The 19,388-nt window shown below is 36.6% G+C and overlaps 2 protein-coding genes across 2 annotated transcripts in view; both read left to right on the top strand.

The window, feature by feature from the left end:
- The window catches only part of lim2.5 (lens intrinsic membrane protein 2.5), a 103,703-nt gene that overhangs the window by 73,021 nt on the left and 11,294 nt on the right, over positions 1 to 19,388 (top strand). The gene's annotated exons all lie outside the window — the stretch shown is intronic.
- vsig10l (V-set and immunoglobulin domain containing 10 like) lies at positions 390 to 16,785 on the top strand. Its single transcript, XM_056242633.1, has 12 exons — positions 390 to 574; positions 1,349 to 1,669; positions 2,876 to 3,148; positions 3,284 to 3,550; positions 4,726 to 4,968; positions 6,819 to 7,097; positions 8,934 to 9,026; positions 9,135 to 9,350; positions 12,885 to 12,989; positions 14,364 to 14,404; positions 16,286 to 16,369; positions 16,456 to 16,785. The coding sequence occupies exons 1-12, from the start codon at positions 526 to 528 to the stop codon at positions 16,516 to 16,518; spliced, it is 2,034 nt and encodes a 677-aa protein (XP_056098608.1). The 5' UTR covers positions 390 to 525; the 3' UTR covers positions 16,519 to 16,785.

The raw sequence follows: 19,388 nt of genomic DNA, 5'->3' as shown, positions 1-19,388 counted from the left end.
TTAGTGCTGGTATTACTTTTATGGATAGTTCATCTTCTCGGCCTCATGTTGTTCTTCTAAACCTGTATGTTTCTTTCTTTCTTCTGTGGAACACATAACGTGTTATTATTTTTAGGCAGAATAAGCCATTTTAGTAATTTTTTGCATTGGGAGGAGAATTATGCAATGAACGTGGAGGAGGATGCTGTCCGTCACTAACAATCTGCTGTACGTCTCTTTTGTTTTCCACGAAAGAAAGAACATCGTACATGTTTGAAATGAGCATTTGGTTTGAACTATCGCTTTAAACCATAGACTGTCACAGTAATAAAGACGCAGGACGCTAAGCCCCGCCCACTCATGCACTTCATGTCATGTGTGACTGATGGAATAATTTCTTCAGGTAAATCTCTCCTGGACGGAGGAGTTTGGGAATTTCTCAGGGATGTGAAGTGACTTCACAACTATTCATCAGTTTTCAAGGGAATATGACTTCATCATCAAAATTAAAACTCTGACCTACAGCTTTAGTTTGAGTTTGTCGACATGCAGACGCTGTCTAGTTTGATTTGTGTTCTTTTGTTCTTCATTGCAGGTAAGTCAAAATCCAATCTCATCATTTATACCTATAAATGAATATATTATTATTCATTTTATTGTAAGTGGCAGTCTTTAATATAACTGACTGAGTAAAAAGCTTAATTCTTCTATTATTATCCTCACGATATCAAAACACATTGGGTAAGTTGTGAGTTCTGTGTTTGCTGGGATATAAGTTAATCTCATCTCAGTGATTGCAACACAAAAAATGTTACGTGGATTTTCATGTACAATTAGCCTACATATAAAGCCTTATGAAATCCTTGTGGTGTGTGGGATTATAATTGTCGCCGTTTTTCAATCGTTTTTGTCCTAAAAAAAACTGTTGTCAGTCACTAACTTAGTGAACTTGGTCAGTATTACTATTAGGCTATGTAACAGAAGGTCAGCCAATGATCAATTAAATATTATTTTACATTTTTGTTTCAATTTACTTCATTTTTAGCAAAGTTCATGAATGCCACTCTTATAGCTTTCTCTTATCTATAATCAAATCTAAATAGTCATTTAGGTAATTTCTAACATCTGGGTTTTGTTTAAAAGTACCAATTCAACATTGTTGGCACATTTACCCACTTTTTGAATAACATAATCACTTTGGGATGTAATGGTTAAGGTTAAATTTAATGTTGTAGATTTCAGGGTTAATCTGTACATTGAAGAAGCAAAATCTTAGATGTTTTACGCTTGCAAACACCCACACACTAACATCATGGCAGAGTTTTGCTAGAAGAATTATTGCTCTTTTTTTTGTCCCCTAATACTATAGGTAACCTATGTTATCTGACCATCTCACCCACGGGACCCGTATCGGCTGAAGCTCTTGTGGGCACCCATGTGACGCTCGGCGTGTCCCACGCTGGTGTCTCTCGGCCCGAGGTCATGTGGTTTATGGGAGACCGTCTGATTGCCAGATGGACCGTTGGTGACGGCTCACTTTCAGGTGTTGCTTTAGACATTTTAAAACCAGAACCGGACGGATCCCTCACCTTCAGAAATGTGTCCCTTAGTTATAACGGTACATACACTGTGGAAATGACTAAAATCGGGGAGGCAAAGGTCAGCGCTACATTTGACCTCTTTGTTTATGGTGAGTATGGAGAATATGGCTGAGAATTCAGTATGTGTGTGGGGTAACATATTATAATTAGTGATTGACAGTTATATTGATTGTTTATATTTGGCTGTATTGATCAATAACTGATTAACAAAACCTACTGGTTTGAACGTGTAGATACTGTAGCAGCCTTGTCAAATAGATTTAGCTTTTTATTTATTTGGATAAAGCGAGTGTTAAAATTTAGAATTTCAACCATTTAATTGTATTTTTCATATACACCTTGTTTTTAGATGCCATTAAAAAAAAAACATTCATAATGTACGTTGTAATGCATTATATATCTTTTCATAAATAATTATAACCAAAGTTGAAATGCATAATAATATTTGCAGATTCCTTGTTACATCTAAAATGTAACATTGGCCGATAAATCTAAAACCCAATTTTTAGATAATTTTTGAAAGCCTGATTACAAAAACAAAAGTCTCACCATTAAAAGCCATGTCTCAAGCACTTCAACATAAATCAAACAAAAAAAAAGTACAGTAGCCTAGTTTGAACCAGTGTAAGTTTTAAAATAAATGTTACACTTCTATGGCCAACTTTCCTTACCAGAAAAAAATTTGAATCATATTTCAAGCGATTCACACCATCATGGCGAACAGCGCTCATCTGAAGGAAATAATCCATTAATTATCAGCTTTAATACATCGGCCAAATTTTCTTATCGGGCTGATTATAATAACATTAAAAATGAACATATATCGTCCGATACCGATATGTTGGCCGATATATCTTGCATCCTTAATGTTCATGAATAAAATTAAGCAATAATTATTTAAAAGCACTTATACTGAGCCATCGCTTTTCCTAAAGACCGTCATTATTTCCTAGTTTAGCTATTGCTCCTCGTCTCATGACACATGCATATAAGAGTATTTAATAAGTGTCTTTGCACCTTAAGCAGCAAAAACAGTGTTGCTACACTCTAAAAAATGCTGGGTTATTTCAACCCAAATTTGGGTCAAATATGGACAAACCCAAATATTGGGTTAAAAATTTAATTAAAAAATGTCAAGTTGAAAGTGAAAGTTGAAGTTGGGTTACAATTTTAAATTTACAATTTTTAACCCAACATTTGGGTTTGTCAATATTCTACCCAATTTTGGGTTAAAACAACCCAGCATTATTTAGAGTGTAAGTGTGATTCATTTCCACGAGTCTCTTTCTCAACAGATATCATCATGAATGCATCCCTGCACACGGATTCAGACGACTCCGTTGAGGGGGAAGCGAAGTTCTCCTTGTATTACAGCACAATGCGAGGGGAGGCTAAAGAGGTGCGCTGGTTCTTTAATGGGCTCCAGGTAAAAAATGCATCTCATTATTCCATCGCTGGAAAGAAACTCACAATAAACCAGCCCACTAGGAGTGACGCGGGTCGCTACACTGTATCACTAACCAACCCGTTCAGCAATGAGACGCTTCACAGGAACATCACAGTGCTGTGTGAGTAAATATGGGAATGTTTATGACTCTGGGATCTTGTTACCTTAGGCAGAATGTCATTAAGATGCTTCTACTTTCCCAACAGTAGCCCGTTTCATTTCCTACATCTTATTCTCCCTCTTTTGCTGCCCTTAGATGGACCAGATAAGCCCGTTCTCAAGGTCAGTCCCACAAAAGCAGTCTTTGTTTCGGGAGAGTCTCTGTTCCTCTCCTGTCAGGCCGAGGGTGAACCGGCCCCCTCCACATCGTGGTTTCTCAATGGCGAGTCTATTGCAACGTCTGGAACTGGAACAGTCCATCTCAGCAATATTAAGACGAGTCAAAGTGGCGTTTACACTTGCGTGATGGTCAACACCAGAACTAAGGCCACACTTCAGAGAAACCTCACTGTAATTATCTATGGTACGAGTTTGCAGTTCAGATTTAATATGGGCAAAATATGGAAATACTAGCATGTTAGGATGTTGTGCATGTAAATATTCTCTTCGGATGGCTTGATATTTTTTCAGGCAAGAAAACATACAAAATAAACATTTAAGTGTTTATTTTATTTTATTTTATAACATTTTACAGCTTTATCTTTAAAGGCTGTGAGTTTTTTTCATCTCAACATCAGCTGCACTTACATACACCAGACTTTACAGTTTAATTCATATCTATATTCTGAAGGGTTTTAATAGAGTTTGTTCATATATCATTCGTCTGATTTATTTACAATTTTAATCCTAAAAACATTGTGAAACTGTATTTTTTAGGCTATTGATGAAAAGAGATCCAAAATCCTCTCTGTAAAAACCTTTTAATCAACAAAATGCCGGTAAAAATCAGTGTTGGCGAGTATATAAACCGGTGTCAATCACCAATGCAAAATTGTGAGAACATGGACGTGAACAAACGTGAACGACGCTCGGAACAGTTGACGGGGCAGCGTCGTCTCGAAAGTTTAAGTCTTGCCAATTTAAATATTCAAGCTCAAAAAGACGTGAAAGGGAACTTGCGTCTCTGACAGCGAGAAAATACCAAGCTCTCTTTTTCTTGCGCTTGAACAGACATATTTAAAAAAATACCTGTCTTGGCAAGTATCCTTGTAAACATAGTCAGTTATGTCTTAAAGGGATAGTTCACCCAAAAAATCTGTCAGTAATTACTCTCCCTCATGTTGTTCCAAACCCGTAAGCGACGAGAATACTTTTTGTGCGCAAAAAAAACATTGAAACTCACTCGAGGCCCACACAGAAGGAAATGAATTAATGAATCAAGTCTTTTTTTTTTTCTTTTTTTTTTTTTGCGCACAAAAAGTATTCTCGTCGCTTGATAAACGTTTGAGCCACTGTAGTCACTCGGACTATTTTAACGATGTCTTTAATAACTTTCTGGGCCGGCAAGTTTCAATAACACAGAAGCCTATGGAGGAGTGATCCAGCTCTCAGATTTAGTCAAAAATATCTTAATTAAAAAAAGAAAATTAAATCTGGCGCTACCTTGGCTAAGGTCTATTAGGCAAGTCATTTAAAGTTAAACCAGTCTGTTCATATGTTAGTCAATGCTCGTATCAACTGTGCTTTTCATCCCGGCAGAGGCTCCCAGTGGCGGGCCGGTGTGTTCAGTTCAGGCCGTGGGTGGAGCATTGCTGCAGTTCCTCTGTCTGTGGCCAGGAGGCGCTCCAGAAGCACAGGTGTCTTTCCCCGGGCTGAGCCAGAATGCCAGTGGATACGGCAATTACAGCATCACTATCAATGACACTCAGAGATTACATGGACAAGAAATCATCTGTAAAGCTGACCATCCTCTGAATCAGACACACTGCCGTGTCATTCCCCGTAAGTCATGCTCTGTTTCTCACTTAATCTAGTTGCAAATCAACTCTAGCCTACTTGGAATTTTCTTGTATTTTTAGAAGTTATTTTAAAGTGAATATTATTTATAAATAAATGACTAATAGTCATCATACCTTCTAATATTATAAGGAAATTCTAGAGATTTGAAGTAGATTTAATTTGTAACAAAATAATTAATATTGCAAATTTAGTTATGATGAATTGAGTTGTAGAAATCTCTCTTTTACTCTTGCTATTAAACTTTGTGTTCTGCAGCATCTGAACTGAAATATAACCTAATAAGTGATCGATTTTCCGTATGTCATTAAAATAGTGCACAGAAATATCGATTCAGTTTTAATAATGGCAAACAAGCTTTGTTGAAGTGTGTTACTAAGCTACACAATACCCTAATAAGAATAAAAATACATTGCACACACTTATTGGGTTACAATTGTGCAAATTTAACTAAAAATTGTTCAATACATTTTTTATTTTGAATGAATTAAATGTATAATTAATATTTCTCTTGCTTCATCCACTTTGGAGGCCCAAACCTGCAGAAATTATAAATAAATAAATATAATATATTACTGTGTGCGTATATATATATACACCCACCTAAAGGATTATTAGGAACACCATACTAATACTGTGTTTGACCCCCTTTCGCCTTCAGAACTGCCTTAATTCTACGTGGCATTGATTCAACAAGGTGCTGAAAGCATTCTTTAGAAATGTTGGCCCATATTGATAGGATAGCATCTTGCAGTTGATGGAGATTTGTGGGATGCACATCCAGGGCACGAAGCTCCCGTTCCACCACATCCCAAAGATGCTCTATTGGGTTGAGATCTGGTGACTGTGGGGGGCCATTTTAGTACAGTGAACTCATTGTCATGTTCAAGAAACCAATTTGAAATGATTCGAGCTTTGTGACATGGTGCATTATCCTGCTGGAAGTAGCCATCAGAGGATGGGTACATGGTGGCCATAAAGGGATGGACATGGTCAGAAACAATGCTCAGGTAGGCCGTGGCATTTAAACGATGCCCAATTGGCACTAAGGGGCCTAAAGTGTGCCAAGAAAACATCCCCCACACCATTACACCACCACCACCAGCCTGCACAGTGGTAACAAGGCATGATGGATCCATGTTCTCATTCTGTTTGGGCCAAATTCTGACTCTACCATCTGAATGTCTCAACAGAAATCGAGACTCATCAGACCAGGCAACATTTTTCCAGTCTTCAACTGTCCAATTTTGGTGAGCTCTTGCAAATTGTAGCCTCTTTTTCCTATTTGTAGTGGAGATGAGTGGTACCCGGTGGGGTCTTCTGCTGTTGTAGCCCATCCGCCTCAAGGTTGTGCGTGTTGTGGCTTCACAAATGCTTTGCTGCATACCTCGGTTTTCCCTTTTCACGCCATTCTTTGTAAACCCTAGAAATGGTTGTGCGTGAAAATCCCAGTAACTGAGCAGATTGTGAAATACTCAGACCGGCCCGTCTGGCACCAACAACCATGCCACGCTCAAAATTGCTTAAATCACCTTTCTTTCCCATTCTGACTTTCAGTTTGGAGTTCAGGAGATTGTCTTGACCAGGACCACACCCCTAAATGCATTGAAGCAACTGCCATGTGATTGGTTGATTAGATAATTGCATTAATGAGAAATTGAACAGGTGTTCCTAATAATCCTTTAGGTGAGTGTATATATACGCATTTGTTTATTAATCCACCATCTATATAGAGTGCTCCACATTGTTTGTTTGAGGTTTCATGTCGATTAGGAAGCTTTAGAAAACAGTTTGGCATTGGAACGAAGCCTGTAAGTCATTAAAGGATGTTGCAGGTGCTCCTGTGGATTTTCTGCCTGTAATTTTAACCAGCATGAGTGAAGATGAACGGACGACGGTTGTGATCCACTGCTCTGCTGAAGCCACACCTCAAGCCCTTGTGCGCTGGATCAAGAATGGAGACCGCTTGCAAACTGGGTCCAAATACCAGATCAGTTCAAACACAACTCAGCTGTTTATTCACGATTTTAATGCCACTTCTTCAGACCTGGACACCTACTCCTGCACTGCCATCAACCCTCTCGGAAACACAACCATGGACACGACGCTGCTCGGTGTGGATTTATCATTAATAATGGGTTGTTTGAGTTTCCAAATGCATTGTAAACTTTAGGCCAATGTAGAGTCAGTCAGAAAACTATGGAAGCTTGTTTCCGCCACGGAATAAAAAAAAATCTAATAATTACTGCGACTTTTCCTCTCACAATTGCGAGATATGAAGTCAGAATCGTGAGAAATAAATTCGCAATTGCGAGATATAAAGTCGCAATTCTGAGAAATAAAGTCGCAATTGCGAGAAAAAAAGACAGAATTGAGACTTTTTATCTCACAATTCTGATTTTTTTTCTCACAATTGTGAGTTTACATCTCGCAATTCTGAATTTAACACATAATTGCGAGTTTATATCTCGAGATTCTGACATCTTTTCTCAGAATTGTGAGATATAAACTCGCAATTGCGAGTTATCAGGCCAATTCTAAGGGAAAAAAAGACTTTTTTCCCCTCAGAATAGTTTATATCTCACAATTCTGACTTTATAACACGCAATTGCGACTTTATATCACGCAATTCTGACTTTATAACACGCAATTGCGACTTTATATCACGCAATTCTGACTTTATAACACGCAATTGCGACTTTATATCACGCAATTCTGACTTTATAACACGCAATTGCGACTTTATATCACGCAATTCTGACTTTATAACACGCAATTGCGACTTTATATCACGCAATTCTGACTTTACAACACGCAATTTCGACTTTATATCACGCAATTCTGACTTTATAACACTTAATTTCGACTTTATATCACGCAATTCTGACTTTATAACACGCAATTTCGACTTTATATCACGCAATTTCGACTTTATATCACGCAATTCTGACTTTATATCACACAATTCTGACTTAATAACCTGCAATTGCGACTTTATATCAATCAATTCTGACTTTATAACACGCAATTGCAACTTTATATCACGCAATTGCAACTTTATATCACGCAATTCTGACTTTATAACCCGCAATTGCGACTTTATATCACGCAATTCTGACTAAATAACCTGCAATTTCGACTTTATATCAATCAATTCTGACTTCATATCACGCAATTCTGACTTTACATCTCGCAATTCTGATAAATAAAGTCAAAATTGCGAGATGTAAACTCCGAATTGTGAGATAAAAAGTCGCAATTACCTTTTTTATTTTTCATTCTGTGGCGGAAACAAGCTTCCATAGAAAACAGTTTGAGGACAGGAAGATTTTATTAAATTTTTTAAGAATTGAAAACTTTTTTTCAGCAGGGATGCATTAAATTGATCAAAAGTCACAGTTTCCACGAAAATATTAAGAACTGTTTTCAACACTGATATCGAGCAGCAAATCATCATATTAGAGTGATTTCTGAAGGATCATGTGACACTGAAGACTGGAGTAATGATGCTGAAAATTCAGCTTTGATCACAGGAATAAATGTATTCAAATAAAAATCAGCTATTTAAAATTGTAATATTATTTCACAATATTACACTTGATTTTAAGGTGCCCTTGTAACAGTGTAATTATATAACTAAGTCTGAGTAATATTAATTAACAACGTACTTACTATAGGGTTAGGGTTTGGTTTAGGGTTAGTTGCATGTAATTATGCATAATTTACTGTTATTAATACAATAACTTAATGTAACGTGTAACAAGGACACTAAAATTAAGTGTATTTAATTACTGTGTTTTTGATCAAATAAATGCAGCCTTGGAGAGCAAAAGAGACCTGAAAATCCTTGTGCATGTCTTTGAATTCTATTCATTTTATTCTGTTCATCCACAGTAAATATGGATAGATGCGATTCTTCTCAAAACATGCAATTTCAATCTTTTTTTAAGGCCCTCAAATCTCAAATTCAAGTGTTTTCCTGAGTGACGATCAAACAGAAGTAACTCTAATGTGGCATGTTCCTCTCACCTCTGTTATTACAGGTACATGCATATAATCACAGGTTGGATCCATTCTAGCTTTGTTTGGATATTAATTAACAAGTAGTTTGCATTTCAGTGCGTACTAAAAGTGTCATTGTACTTTTAAAGGTTTTGCTATCCAGATGAAGGGCCCAGAGCTCTCAAGCCCGTCTCAACCCAAACGCAACATCATGACGGACTTCCACACCGTCCGACTGATGCCGGCCTCGGCTAGAAACACAACCGTCTCAGGAATCGACCCAAAATCCACTTACTACTTCAGGATGATCCCTAAAGCCGGCAGAAGCGCAGGAGAGCCGTCAGAGCAGCTTCGGATTGGACCAGGTGACATGAATCACACACTGAATACGCTTTAATTAAAGAGCTCACCAAATCAGGAATCCACTTTCATCAAGCTTTAATTAGAGATAAAAGAGCTTTATATACTATGGAAAAGGCATATTTCGGCACTGGTTGTTTTTAAAATGGCTGTTATTGAAAAATAGAGCCGGTAAAAATATATATCAGTCCAAAAGCAAACTTGTGTGTTTGCAATGAGGCCATTTTCATTATAGTCTTCGAGGCGATAATGCAGAAAAAACAGATGTTTAATTTACGGATCAGAGACAGGGTGAAAAAAAATGGCCATGAAAAAATAAATTATAACTATTTGGACACAGAAACACATTTATAAGTGGAACTCAGGGAAAAGGTTTGAGGTAGGTTGGATTTTTAATGTTTTTAAAGTCTTATGATAAAAAATACAGTATAAACTGTGAAATATTATTCAAATTTTAAATAGATGTTTAAAATTTGTAAATATATGTAAATATATACATATTCACTATGTAAATATAGTGAAATGTAATTTATTCCTGTGATCAAAGCTGAATGTTCAGCATCATTACTCCAGTCTTCAGTGTCACATGATCCTTCAGAAATCACTCTAATATGATGATTTGGTGCTGAAGAAACATTTATGATTATTATGAATGTTGAAAACAGTTGCTTAAAATGTTGAAACATGATAGATTTTTCAGTATTCTTTGATGAAAAGAAAGTTCAAAAGAACAATTTGAAACATTATAAATGTCTTTAATGTAACTTTTGGTCAATTTAAAGAGGACCTACTGTGCCTTTTTTGTGCCTTTTGAGTCTTGATGTTGTTTTTGGGCTCTACTAGAACAGGTTTTCCTGCTTGAATGTTGATTGTTGTTGTGTTGATGTTATTGTGTTGATGTTGTTGTTGTTGTTGTGTTGTTGATGTTATAGTGTTGATGTTGTGTTGTTGTTGTGTTGTTGATGTTATAGTGTTGATGTTGTGTTGTTGTTGTGTTGTTGATGTTATTGTGTTGATGTTGTTGTTGTTGTTGTGTTGTTGATGTTATAGTGTTGATGGGTAACACTTTAGAATACGGTTCCTTCGTTAATGAATAACTACACAGGAACAAATGAGTAACACAATATTAACAATCTAGTACCTACTATTAACTAACAAGAAATTCTGATTAACGAATTACTAAGCAATAGCGCACAGATGAAAGTGGTAGTTCACTATTAACTAATCAATAACTACTATTTTTTTAATGCTTCCCAAAGAACTACTGAAGAAGATTAATAGTTCATGCAAAACTAATCAATAACTAATGCAGGACAAATGACTAGCACTACATTAACATTAATAACTGCTACTGTAAACAAATACACAAGGTTTATCAATATGGAATAGCATAGCAGACTTATGATTTGGGAATTAATTAGCCTATGCTCTCTCCTAGAGAACTATTTATCAACTGAATAATTTTAAAGAAATGGCTTTTTAAATGCAGTTGTCGGGACCTTGTCCTGTAGTGATTCAATGCCAGTCCAGAGGAATGCCATAAAATTGGCCAGAGTCACGGTGACGGCATATTGAGTTATCGGCCATCCAAATACCATATACAGTGATTTTATTATTTAACCTATACCTCGCAAAAAAAAAAGATTTTATTAATTACTCCTACCTCATATACGTGTGTGCAAATATCTTGTGAAGGATTAGAAGATTCTACACTTTAGGATTGGCTTTTCATGTAAGAATCATGATAACTAACTAGTAATGACTCAAGTGTTACTACATACTTCTATGGGAATGACTAATTATTTGGATCCGTATTCTAAAGTGAAGATCATGGTAACTAACTAGTAATTACTCAAGTGTTACTACATACTTCTATGGGAATTACTATCTAAAACTTCACCAAAAACCTCAAAAGCTTAAAAGAATTAGTAATTCCTTTAGAAGTATGTAGTAACACTTGAGTAATTACTAGTTAGTTACCATGATACTTACAGTAGTTCTCTGGGAAGCATTAAGAAAAAATAGTTATTGATTAGTTAATAGTGAACTACCACTTTCATCTGTGCGCTGTTACTTACTAATTTGTTAATCAGAATTTCTTGTTAGTTAATAGTAGTTACTAGATTGTTAATATTGTGTTACTCATTTGTTCCTGTGTAGTTATTCATTAACGAAGGAACCATATTCTTAAGTGTTACCTGTTGATGTTGTTGTGTTGATGTTGTTGTGTTGATGTTATTGTGTTGTTGATGTTGTCATGTTGTTGATGTTATTGTGTTGATGTTGTTGTGTTGATGTTGTTGTGTTGTTGATGTTGTTATGTTGTTGATGTTGTTGTGTTGATGTTATTGTGTTGTTGATGTTGTTATGTTGTTGATGTTATTGTGTTGATGTTGTTGTGTTGTTGATGTTGTTATGTTGTTGATGTTATTGTGTTGATGTTGTTATGTTGATGATGTTATTGTGTTGATGTTGTTGTGTTGATGTTATTGTGTTGTTGATGTTGTTATGTTGTTGATGTTATTGTGTTGATGTTGTTATGTTGATGATGTTATTGTGTTGATGTTGTTGTGTTGATGTTATTGTGTTGTTGATGTTGTCATGTTGTTGATGTTATTGTGTTGATGTTGTTGTGTTGATGTTATTGTGTTGTTGATGTTGTCATGTTGTTGATGTTATTGTGTTGATGTTGTTGTGTTGATGTTGTTGTGTTGTTGATGTTGTTATGTTGTTGATGTTGTTGTGTTGATGTTATTGTGTTGTTGATGTTGTTATGTTGTTGATGTTATTGTGTTGATGTTGTTGTGTTGTTGATGTTGTTATGTTGTTGATGTTATTGTGTTGATGTTGTTATGTTGATGATGTTATTGTGTTGATGTTGTTGTGTTGATGTTATTGTGTTGTTGATGTTGTTATGTTGTTGATGTTATTGTGTTGATGTTGTTATGTTGATGATGTTATTGTGTTGATGTTGTTGTGTTGATGTTATTGTGTTGTTGATGTTGTCATGTTGTTGATGTTATTGTGTTGATGTTGTTGTGTTGATGTTATTGTGTTGTTGATGTTGTCATGTTGTTGATGTTATTGTGTTGATGTTGTTGTGTTGATGTTGTTGTGTTGTTGATGTTGTTATGTTGTTGATGTTGTTGTGTTGATGTTATTGTGTTGTTGATGTTGTTATGTTGTTGATGTTATTGTGTTGATGTTGTTGTGTTGTTGATGTTGTTATGTTGTTGATGTTATTGTGTTGATGTTGTTATGTTGATGATGTTATTGTGTTGATGTTGTTGTGTTGATGTTATTGTGTTGTTGATGTTGTTATGTTGTTGATGTTATTGTGTTGATGTTGTTATGTTGATGATGTTATTGTGTTGATGTTGTTGTGTTGATGTTATTGTGTTGTTGATGTTGTCATGTTGTTGATGTTATTGTGTTGATGTTGTTGTTGATGTTGTTGTGTTGATGTTATTGTGTTGTTGTTGATGTTATTGTGTTGATGTTGTTGTTGTTGATGTTGTGTTGTTGTGTTGTGTTGTCAGCCGCTGGACTCAGTGGAGCCTCCATCGCTGGTTTTGCTGCTGGAATCCCGTGTGCTGTTCTCCTCCTCCTCGTTCTGCTGGGCTTCCTCTACTGTGGGACACGTGGTGAGCGATCCTCAACTCTCTGTTGCTCAACTGTAGAACATGGCGCCTGCAACATCAAGGTCATGGGCTTAATTCCCAGGGAACACATACTGGCAAAATGCATGCCTTGAATGCACTGTAAGTCACTTTGGATAAAAGCGACTCCCAAATGCATAAATATAACAAATCAGCCAATACTACTACAAATAATAATGAAACATTTATGTTTACATTTTTTTGTTGTTGTAAATATCGAGTAAATTAAACATTCAATTGTAGAATTATTTTTAATTGCAAAATAAACCCCAACATGTTGTTTAGGATGTTGGTGCAAAGCATTGAGATCTTATATCACTCTAAAAAGGTTTATAAGTCAAAATATTATTGGTTTTATAAAACGTCGGCAACTGCAATATAAAAAAAAAGACACCAATGTGCAATAAATAGATTAATATATTAAAATTAATAATCAGAAAATTTAAATATTATAGTTCATTAGCATAATTGTTTTTTTTTGCAATTTAGCATAATTTACAATTTTGCATCTTAATAAAATTATAAATCAAATAAATGTGCGATCACTGGTGTTATTTTTGTATCATTGATATAATGTATAACTAGATTTTAGTTTTAGTTAAAGTTTTAGTCATTTTGTTGTGCTTTTGTCATTGTAATTTTTTTTTTTATATGTCTATATAATTTAATAAGTTTTAGTTCTTAGTTTTGATTTATTTCGTTATAGTACTAAAGGAAAGTGAGATGTTGCCTTGACAAATAGCTAAAAAATAAAATAAGTTTTTTTTTTTTTTTTTTCAGTGCTTATAATTTACAATAAGGTTCCATCTGTTACAAATGTATTGCTCATTCTTAGTTAATGCATTAATTAACTTTACCTAATGATACCTTATTGTAAAGTGTTACCATTTAAGTTAATTTTTAAATCGTTAGTTCACCCAAAAATGAAAATGATGTCATTAATGACTCGCCCTCATGTCGTCCCAAGCCCGTTAGACCTCCGTTCATCTTCAGAACACAGTTTAAGATATTTTAGATTTAGTCCGAGAGCTTTCTGTCCCTCCATTGAAAATGTATGTACGGTATACTGTCCTTGTCCAGAAAGGAAATAAAGACATCATCAAAGTAGTCCATGTGACATCAATGGAGGGACAGAAAGCTCTCGGACTAAATCTAAAATATCTTAAACTGTGTCCCGAAGATGAACGGAGGTCTGACGGGCTTAGAGCGACATGAGGGCGAGTCATCAATGACATAATTTTCATTTTTGGGTGAACTAACCCTTTAATAAGTGTGTTGCATTTTAACAGTGGCTTCAAATGCATCTCATAGGATCTGAACGAATACATGAATCTGTTCTCTGACTCTTTTCCCCGGTAGATCGAGGCCCCAGGTATCCTGTATCTAGAGCTGTGGAGAAGGTGAGAGAGCCCATTCTTGTGTGATAGTGAGGCTTTTAAGGAATTTAACATGTTATGTGTGTTTCTGTTATGTACACATCTACGGTGGAAACAAATTTCATCTCGAGGACAAATAAAAAAAATCTATCTATGTAAAGTTTGTAACATACTTCAGTTAAAATTCCTCAACGGTTGTGTAAAACAACACCCTTTTTACCTCCTCAAAAACAGCTCTGTTCACAGCGACCCGTTTCGGTGCATGTCTCTTTAAATGATAATGAGTAACTGCTCCCCCCTCCCCCTCTCTCTTCCGTGGGGGGTGTCACACAAGCCTTGGTGGATAGTATACAAATGGCTGAGGGCGGAAATATGCTAATACTGGAAATATGCTAATACTGGAAATATGCTAATACTAGAAATATGCTTATACGGGACCGGGGCGGCCTTACCTATGTTTCACCCGTTTCAATTGAAACGGGCCCCGCCCTCCAAGGGGGCCCCAACAGCCCAGCAAAATCCCATTCATTTTCTCCGTAGGATATTGATTTTCAGCCATAATGTCTAAACCACTCAAGGTAGATTGACTACAAGCTACGAGGTTGTGAAATGAAAGTTTCTGCTCCTTTAAAAGCCACAAGCTACGAAATCAACCTTGTTATTTGCAAAACACTGACGTCTCTGATTGGTCAAACTCGCGGTTACCATGGCAATGTTTACCACTCCCGCGAACGGCTTAAGCGATCTGAAGTATAATATCGGTAGTTTATGTATTTAAACCTTTGCCTTTTTTGCCGTTAGGTTAAAATTTTATTTTGAGCAGAAAAATTATTTTAAGAGGAAATGAAACGTACATATGCCAGTGGTGCTGATAAACGAAAGATATCGGACAACAAAAGAAAAGCTTCATTCAGTCTACCAAAAGTGAAGTTACCCTGCGTGAAAGGGCGAGGCTTATTCCAACGTAAAACGCTGTATAATTGTATAGTTTTAATCAAATAAGGTTGGATTATTTCTATGTTGAGCTGCCTGTTCATGAAGCTGAAAGTGCACGTAATAAAATAATATACCATTGATGCAAACCAACAGGAATCCTTGCTTTTTCTGCTCTATTATGTTTATGTTTTATGTGGGTAGGGCCCCATATTAGTTATTGAAACGGGCCCCCAGATGCTTAAGGCCGCCACTGTACAGGACAGTCCGTCAGTGGTCATGGGCGGAGCCTGAGCAATATGACATCATATTGCTCAGAAAATCCAGACGGCTTGATTATTAACAGTGTTTACACTTTTTGAGGATAAAAAAAAAGGAGTGGTTGGATTTTTTCCATTGTATGGTGGTTGTGTCCACACACTGCAAAGACCCATTTAGATGCAAACACCATAGAAAAGTGAATTTTGCATCCGATGACCCCTTTAAGTTAGACTGGGTAAACCCAAACCTGTACTTTCTCTTATCCTGCTTCCAATTTTGCGGTGACCAATCACAAACTGGCTTATCCACCTGGTGTGCTATTGGCGGGTTTAATCCAATCCAATTTCTTTTAATCTCTCTTCTTTTTGTTTTAGCAAACAAATCACTCGAGTAGGTGTAAATACCACTCACTTTCATGGGGTTTTTTGTACAACCTGCAAAAATCGCTCGATGCCATTGCTTCTGCAAGCCGCTGAATCTGATCAATGCTCCAAACCAACACGTTTTCTGCAAAGTACGTCACCCGGATCATTGATCTGATTGGTTGAAGGACTATCCAATTGCGTACAGAGTCATTTGAACTATGCCCGTTGATCACGCCTCTTGTGCAGTAGAAATACATAGCAGACTCCCCAGACCAATGTTTAATCTTAAAAGATTGAGCTTGGTCTGGTGATAGCCAGACTACCTTTAAGTGTCTCCTCTCTTCAGGTTGTGGTCTGTCGATCTACTCTGAAGCCTCAGAATCTGCTGAGAGGACGACTGAAAGCTCCTCCTGAGTACAGACTCCAGCAGGTACAGTACCTGTCGATCACAATCATTGAATCTGACGCCTCTTGTGTTCACTGACTGTTTTTCCTGTGTGTTTTCACATGGCGCAGCCTGAGCGATCGGGTCCTTTGCCTTCGCTGAACCCGAGCGTGAGAATGGCCACCACAGTGTGAATCTGAGTGAGTTCACCCATAACCTATAGAGAGCCTAAGCCCCTCCCCTTCCGGTCGACCACCATGGGACCTTATTTCGGAAAAATATTGTATGGTAGTCAATGGCGAGAGACAACAAATATTTTGATCTCGTTTGAATTGTGCCCTGAATTACACATATGATGTTTGCCAATTTAAAAGATACATTTTAAAGTCAAGAAATTCACAGTTTGATGTAAAACTGTTGAGGTATAAGACTGTGAAAATACGCAAAGACTACAAACCCCAAAGGCGCACATTTCCTCTCGGTGAATGAAGCTAACTCTACTGAAGCTAACTCTACTGAAGCTAACTCTACTGAAGCTAACTCTACTGAAGCTAACGTCTGTCATTGTTTCTCTAGTCTTGCGTTATAATCGTAACGTTACGCCATCATCGAGTGTTTTGTACCAGACTGCACACACGCGAGCAGCGGATCTTGCTCGTTGTTTCGCTTCCCGGGAGATGTAGTTCATCGAGCGATTTTCACATAAAACTAAATGTCACTCTTCTGTTTTATGACAAACTGCGCCTTTCTTGACTTTCATAATTATCTTTTAAATTGACAAACATCATATGTGTAATTCAGGGCACAGTTCAGACGGAATAAAAAGATAAGTTGTCTCTCGCCATTGACTAGCATTCATATTTTTTTCAGAAATAGGGTCCCATGAGCCGGAAGCGGAGGGGAGGGGCTTAGGCTCTCTATAGTCTTATCGCACATCCGGATTTTGCCGAGTAAACATATTCCTGGGTCAGCATATTTTGTTGGTGTCTGGAACAACATTCTGGTCTGAAAATGTTATCCTGACCATATCCCTAAACCTAACTCTACCCATAAGCTATCCTGGTAACACTTTATTTTACAGTGTCCTTGTTACATATGTTACATGTACTTACTAGAGATGCGCGGTTGGCGGTTATAGCCGCGGATAAACCGCGGATCGGGCGGATGACGTGCCGATTTTTTTTTTATTTTATTAAATTCGGGCGGGTGGCGGGCGGTTTCTAGTCTCGCGGCTGTCATCAGCAGCGCCTTGTATCAGCGGATGGCGGGCAGGTGCGGTTTTGAAAATTGGTCAAAAACGTTGGTGCGGATGGATGGCGGACGGATGATGAGTTTTGTGATGCGGTTGCGGATGAAATAATAGCCCATCCGCGCTTCTCTAGTACTTACCATAATGATAACAGTAAATTATGCATAATTATATGCAACTAACCCTCAACCAAATCCTAACCCTATAGTAAGTACATGTAGTTGCTTAATATTACTGAGTAATTATACAAATAATGATATAAATAATTATACAGTATTATATAAATAATTTTACCGTAACAATGACACCTTAAAATAAAGTGTAACCACTATCCCTGAAATCAGAGGGAAATGAGAGGTTAATAACACTGATGTAGAAGCACCTAACCCTGATTGTAAGCCTAAACTTGACACAAACTGTAAACGTTTCCCTCAAATCTGATTGGTTGATTGGAATGTTGATCCAGGAACATGTTGCACTTGGTGAAATCAGTTTCTGCAGTCTTATCGGTAACACTTTAAGGAGTCACGACATGGATTTTCTTTTACTATTTTAATATGTTCCTTGAGGTTCACTTATGATGTTAAAGTTTTTTGCACAAAAAAGTAATTATATGTGAAAAACGATTATTTTCAACCCTCATTCTGTGCCTCTCTCTGAGACGATCCGCTCCTTTAAGGCTTGTCAGTAACGCACACTGTTGCGATTGGCTAACGTCATTGGAACCAGTATCAACGCCCACTCGCTATTGCACGTGTTTTGAAAACATTATCCATATGAAACCATCATTTACAAAGCATCATGAAATCATTTACTTACATTTTTTGATGAAGCTGCTGTCAGATCCAATACAGTTGCTTCTTCATCTGTCAAGGAAAGTTTCTTTGCAAACTCTCCATTACACTGTAAAATAAAATGCTCCGAACAAACATATAATCCTCTAATGCCATCCATCAAGGCATTATAATAAACCGTCCACTTGCCGTTAAGCGACTGAATGCCAGTGGGCGGGGCCTATGATGTGATGATGTATAACTATTGGTCGATGTCTTGCTCTGGAGGCGGGTATATGCAAATGTTTTCACCCATGTGACGTCACAAATCCCACAATATCAAGTCGTTTTTGGAGCTTGATTAAATAAATGCTTTGTTTATAATGAGGAGGACATTTTAAACTATGAAACTTGCAGGATGTTTTAAGTTCAGTTATTTTATTTATAAAGCACATTTAAAACAGCCACAAGACTAAGCAAAGTGCTGTGTACAAGCACAAATAACTAACTGTTTTAATGGTACAAAGACCTATTATTATATGTAAATTGGATATAAGGCAAATTGGATTTCTCATGTCATGACCCTTTTAAAGCCTTTATATGTATAAATATATGATGCATTATGAATGTATTTTTAATGCATTAATTATGCCCTGTAATGCACCATATAATGCATTGTATGATCCATATGAATAATTGTAACCATAACCCGTTATAATACATTATATTATCTGTTACACTGATAATCTGATAACTGATATCTGTACACTGTTACACCTTTAGAAAGTATAATTTATTACAACAATGCATGACAAACAACCAATTTCAGATGTAACAACGAATCTGCGAACATTATGATGCATTTTAAATTTGTTTACAATTATTTATGAAAAGACAATGCATTATAATGTCGTTATGAATATCTTTATAACGTATTATACATAAAGGATTTAAGTAAAGAGTTATCATCTTATCTAATACATTTATTAATGTGTTGCAGCCCAGATTTGAGCAAGCATCCCCACATGAGCATCTCAGCTGC

Source organism: Rhinichthys klamathensis, unplaced genomic scaffold, assembly GCF_029890125.1.
Source record: "Rhinichthys klamathensis goyatoka isolate OS25496 unplaced genomic scaffold, OSU_Roscu_1.1 h1tg000737l_1, whole genome shotgun sequence".
NCBI classification, from domain to species: Eukaryota; Metazoa; Chordata; class Actinopteri; order Cypriniformes; family Leuciscidae; genus Rhinichthys; species Rhinichthys klamathensis.
Note: the sequence above shows the minus strand (reverse complement) of the source record. Positions and strands in the feature narration are given on the sequence as shown.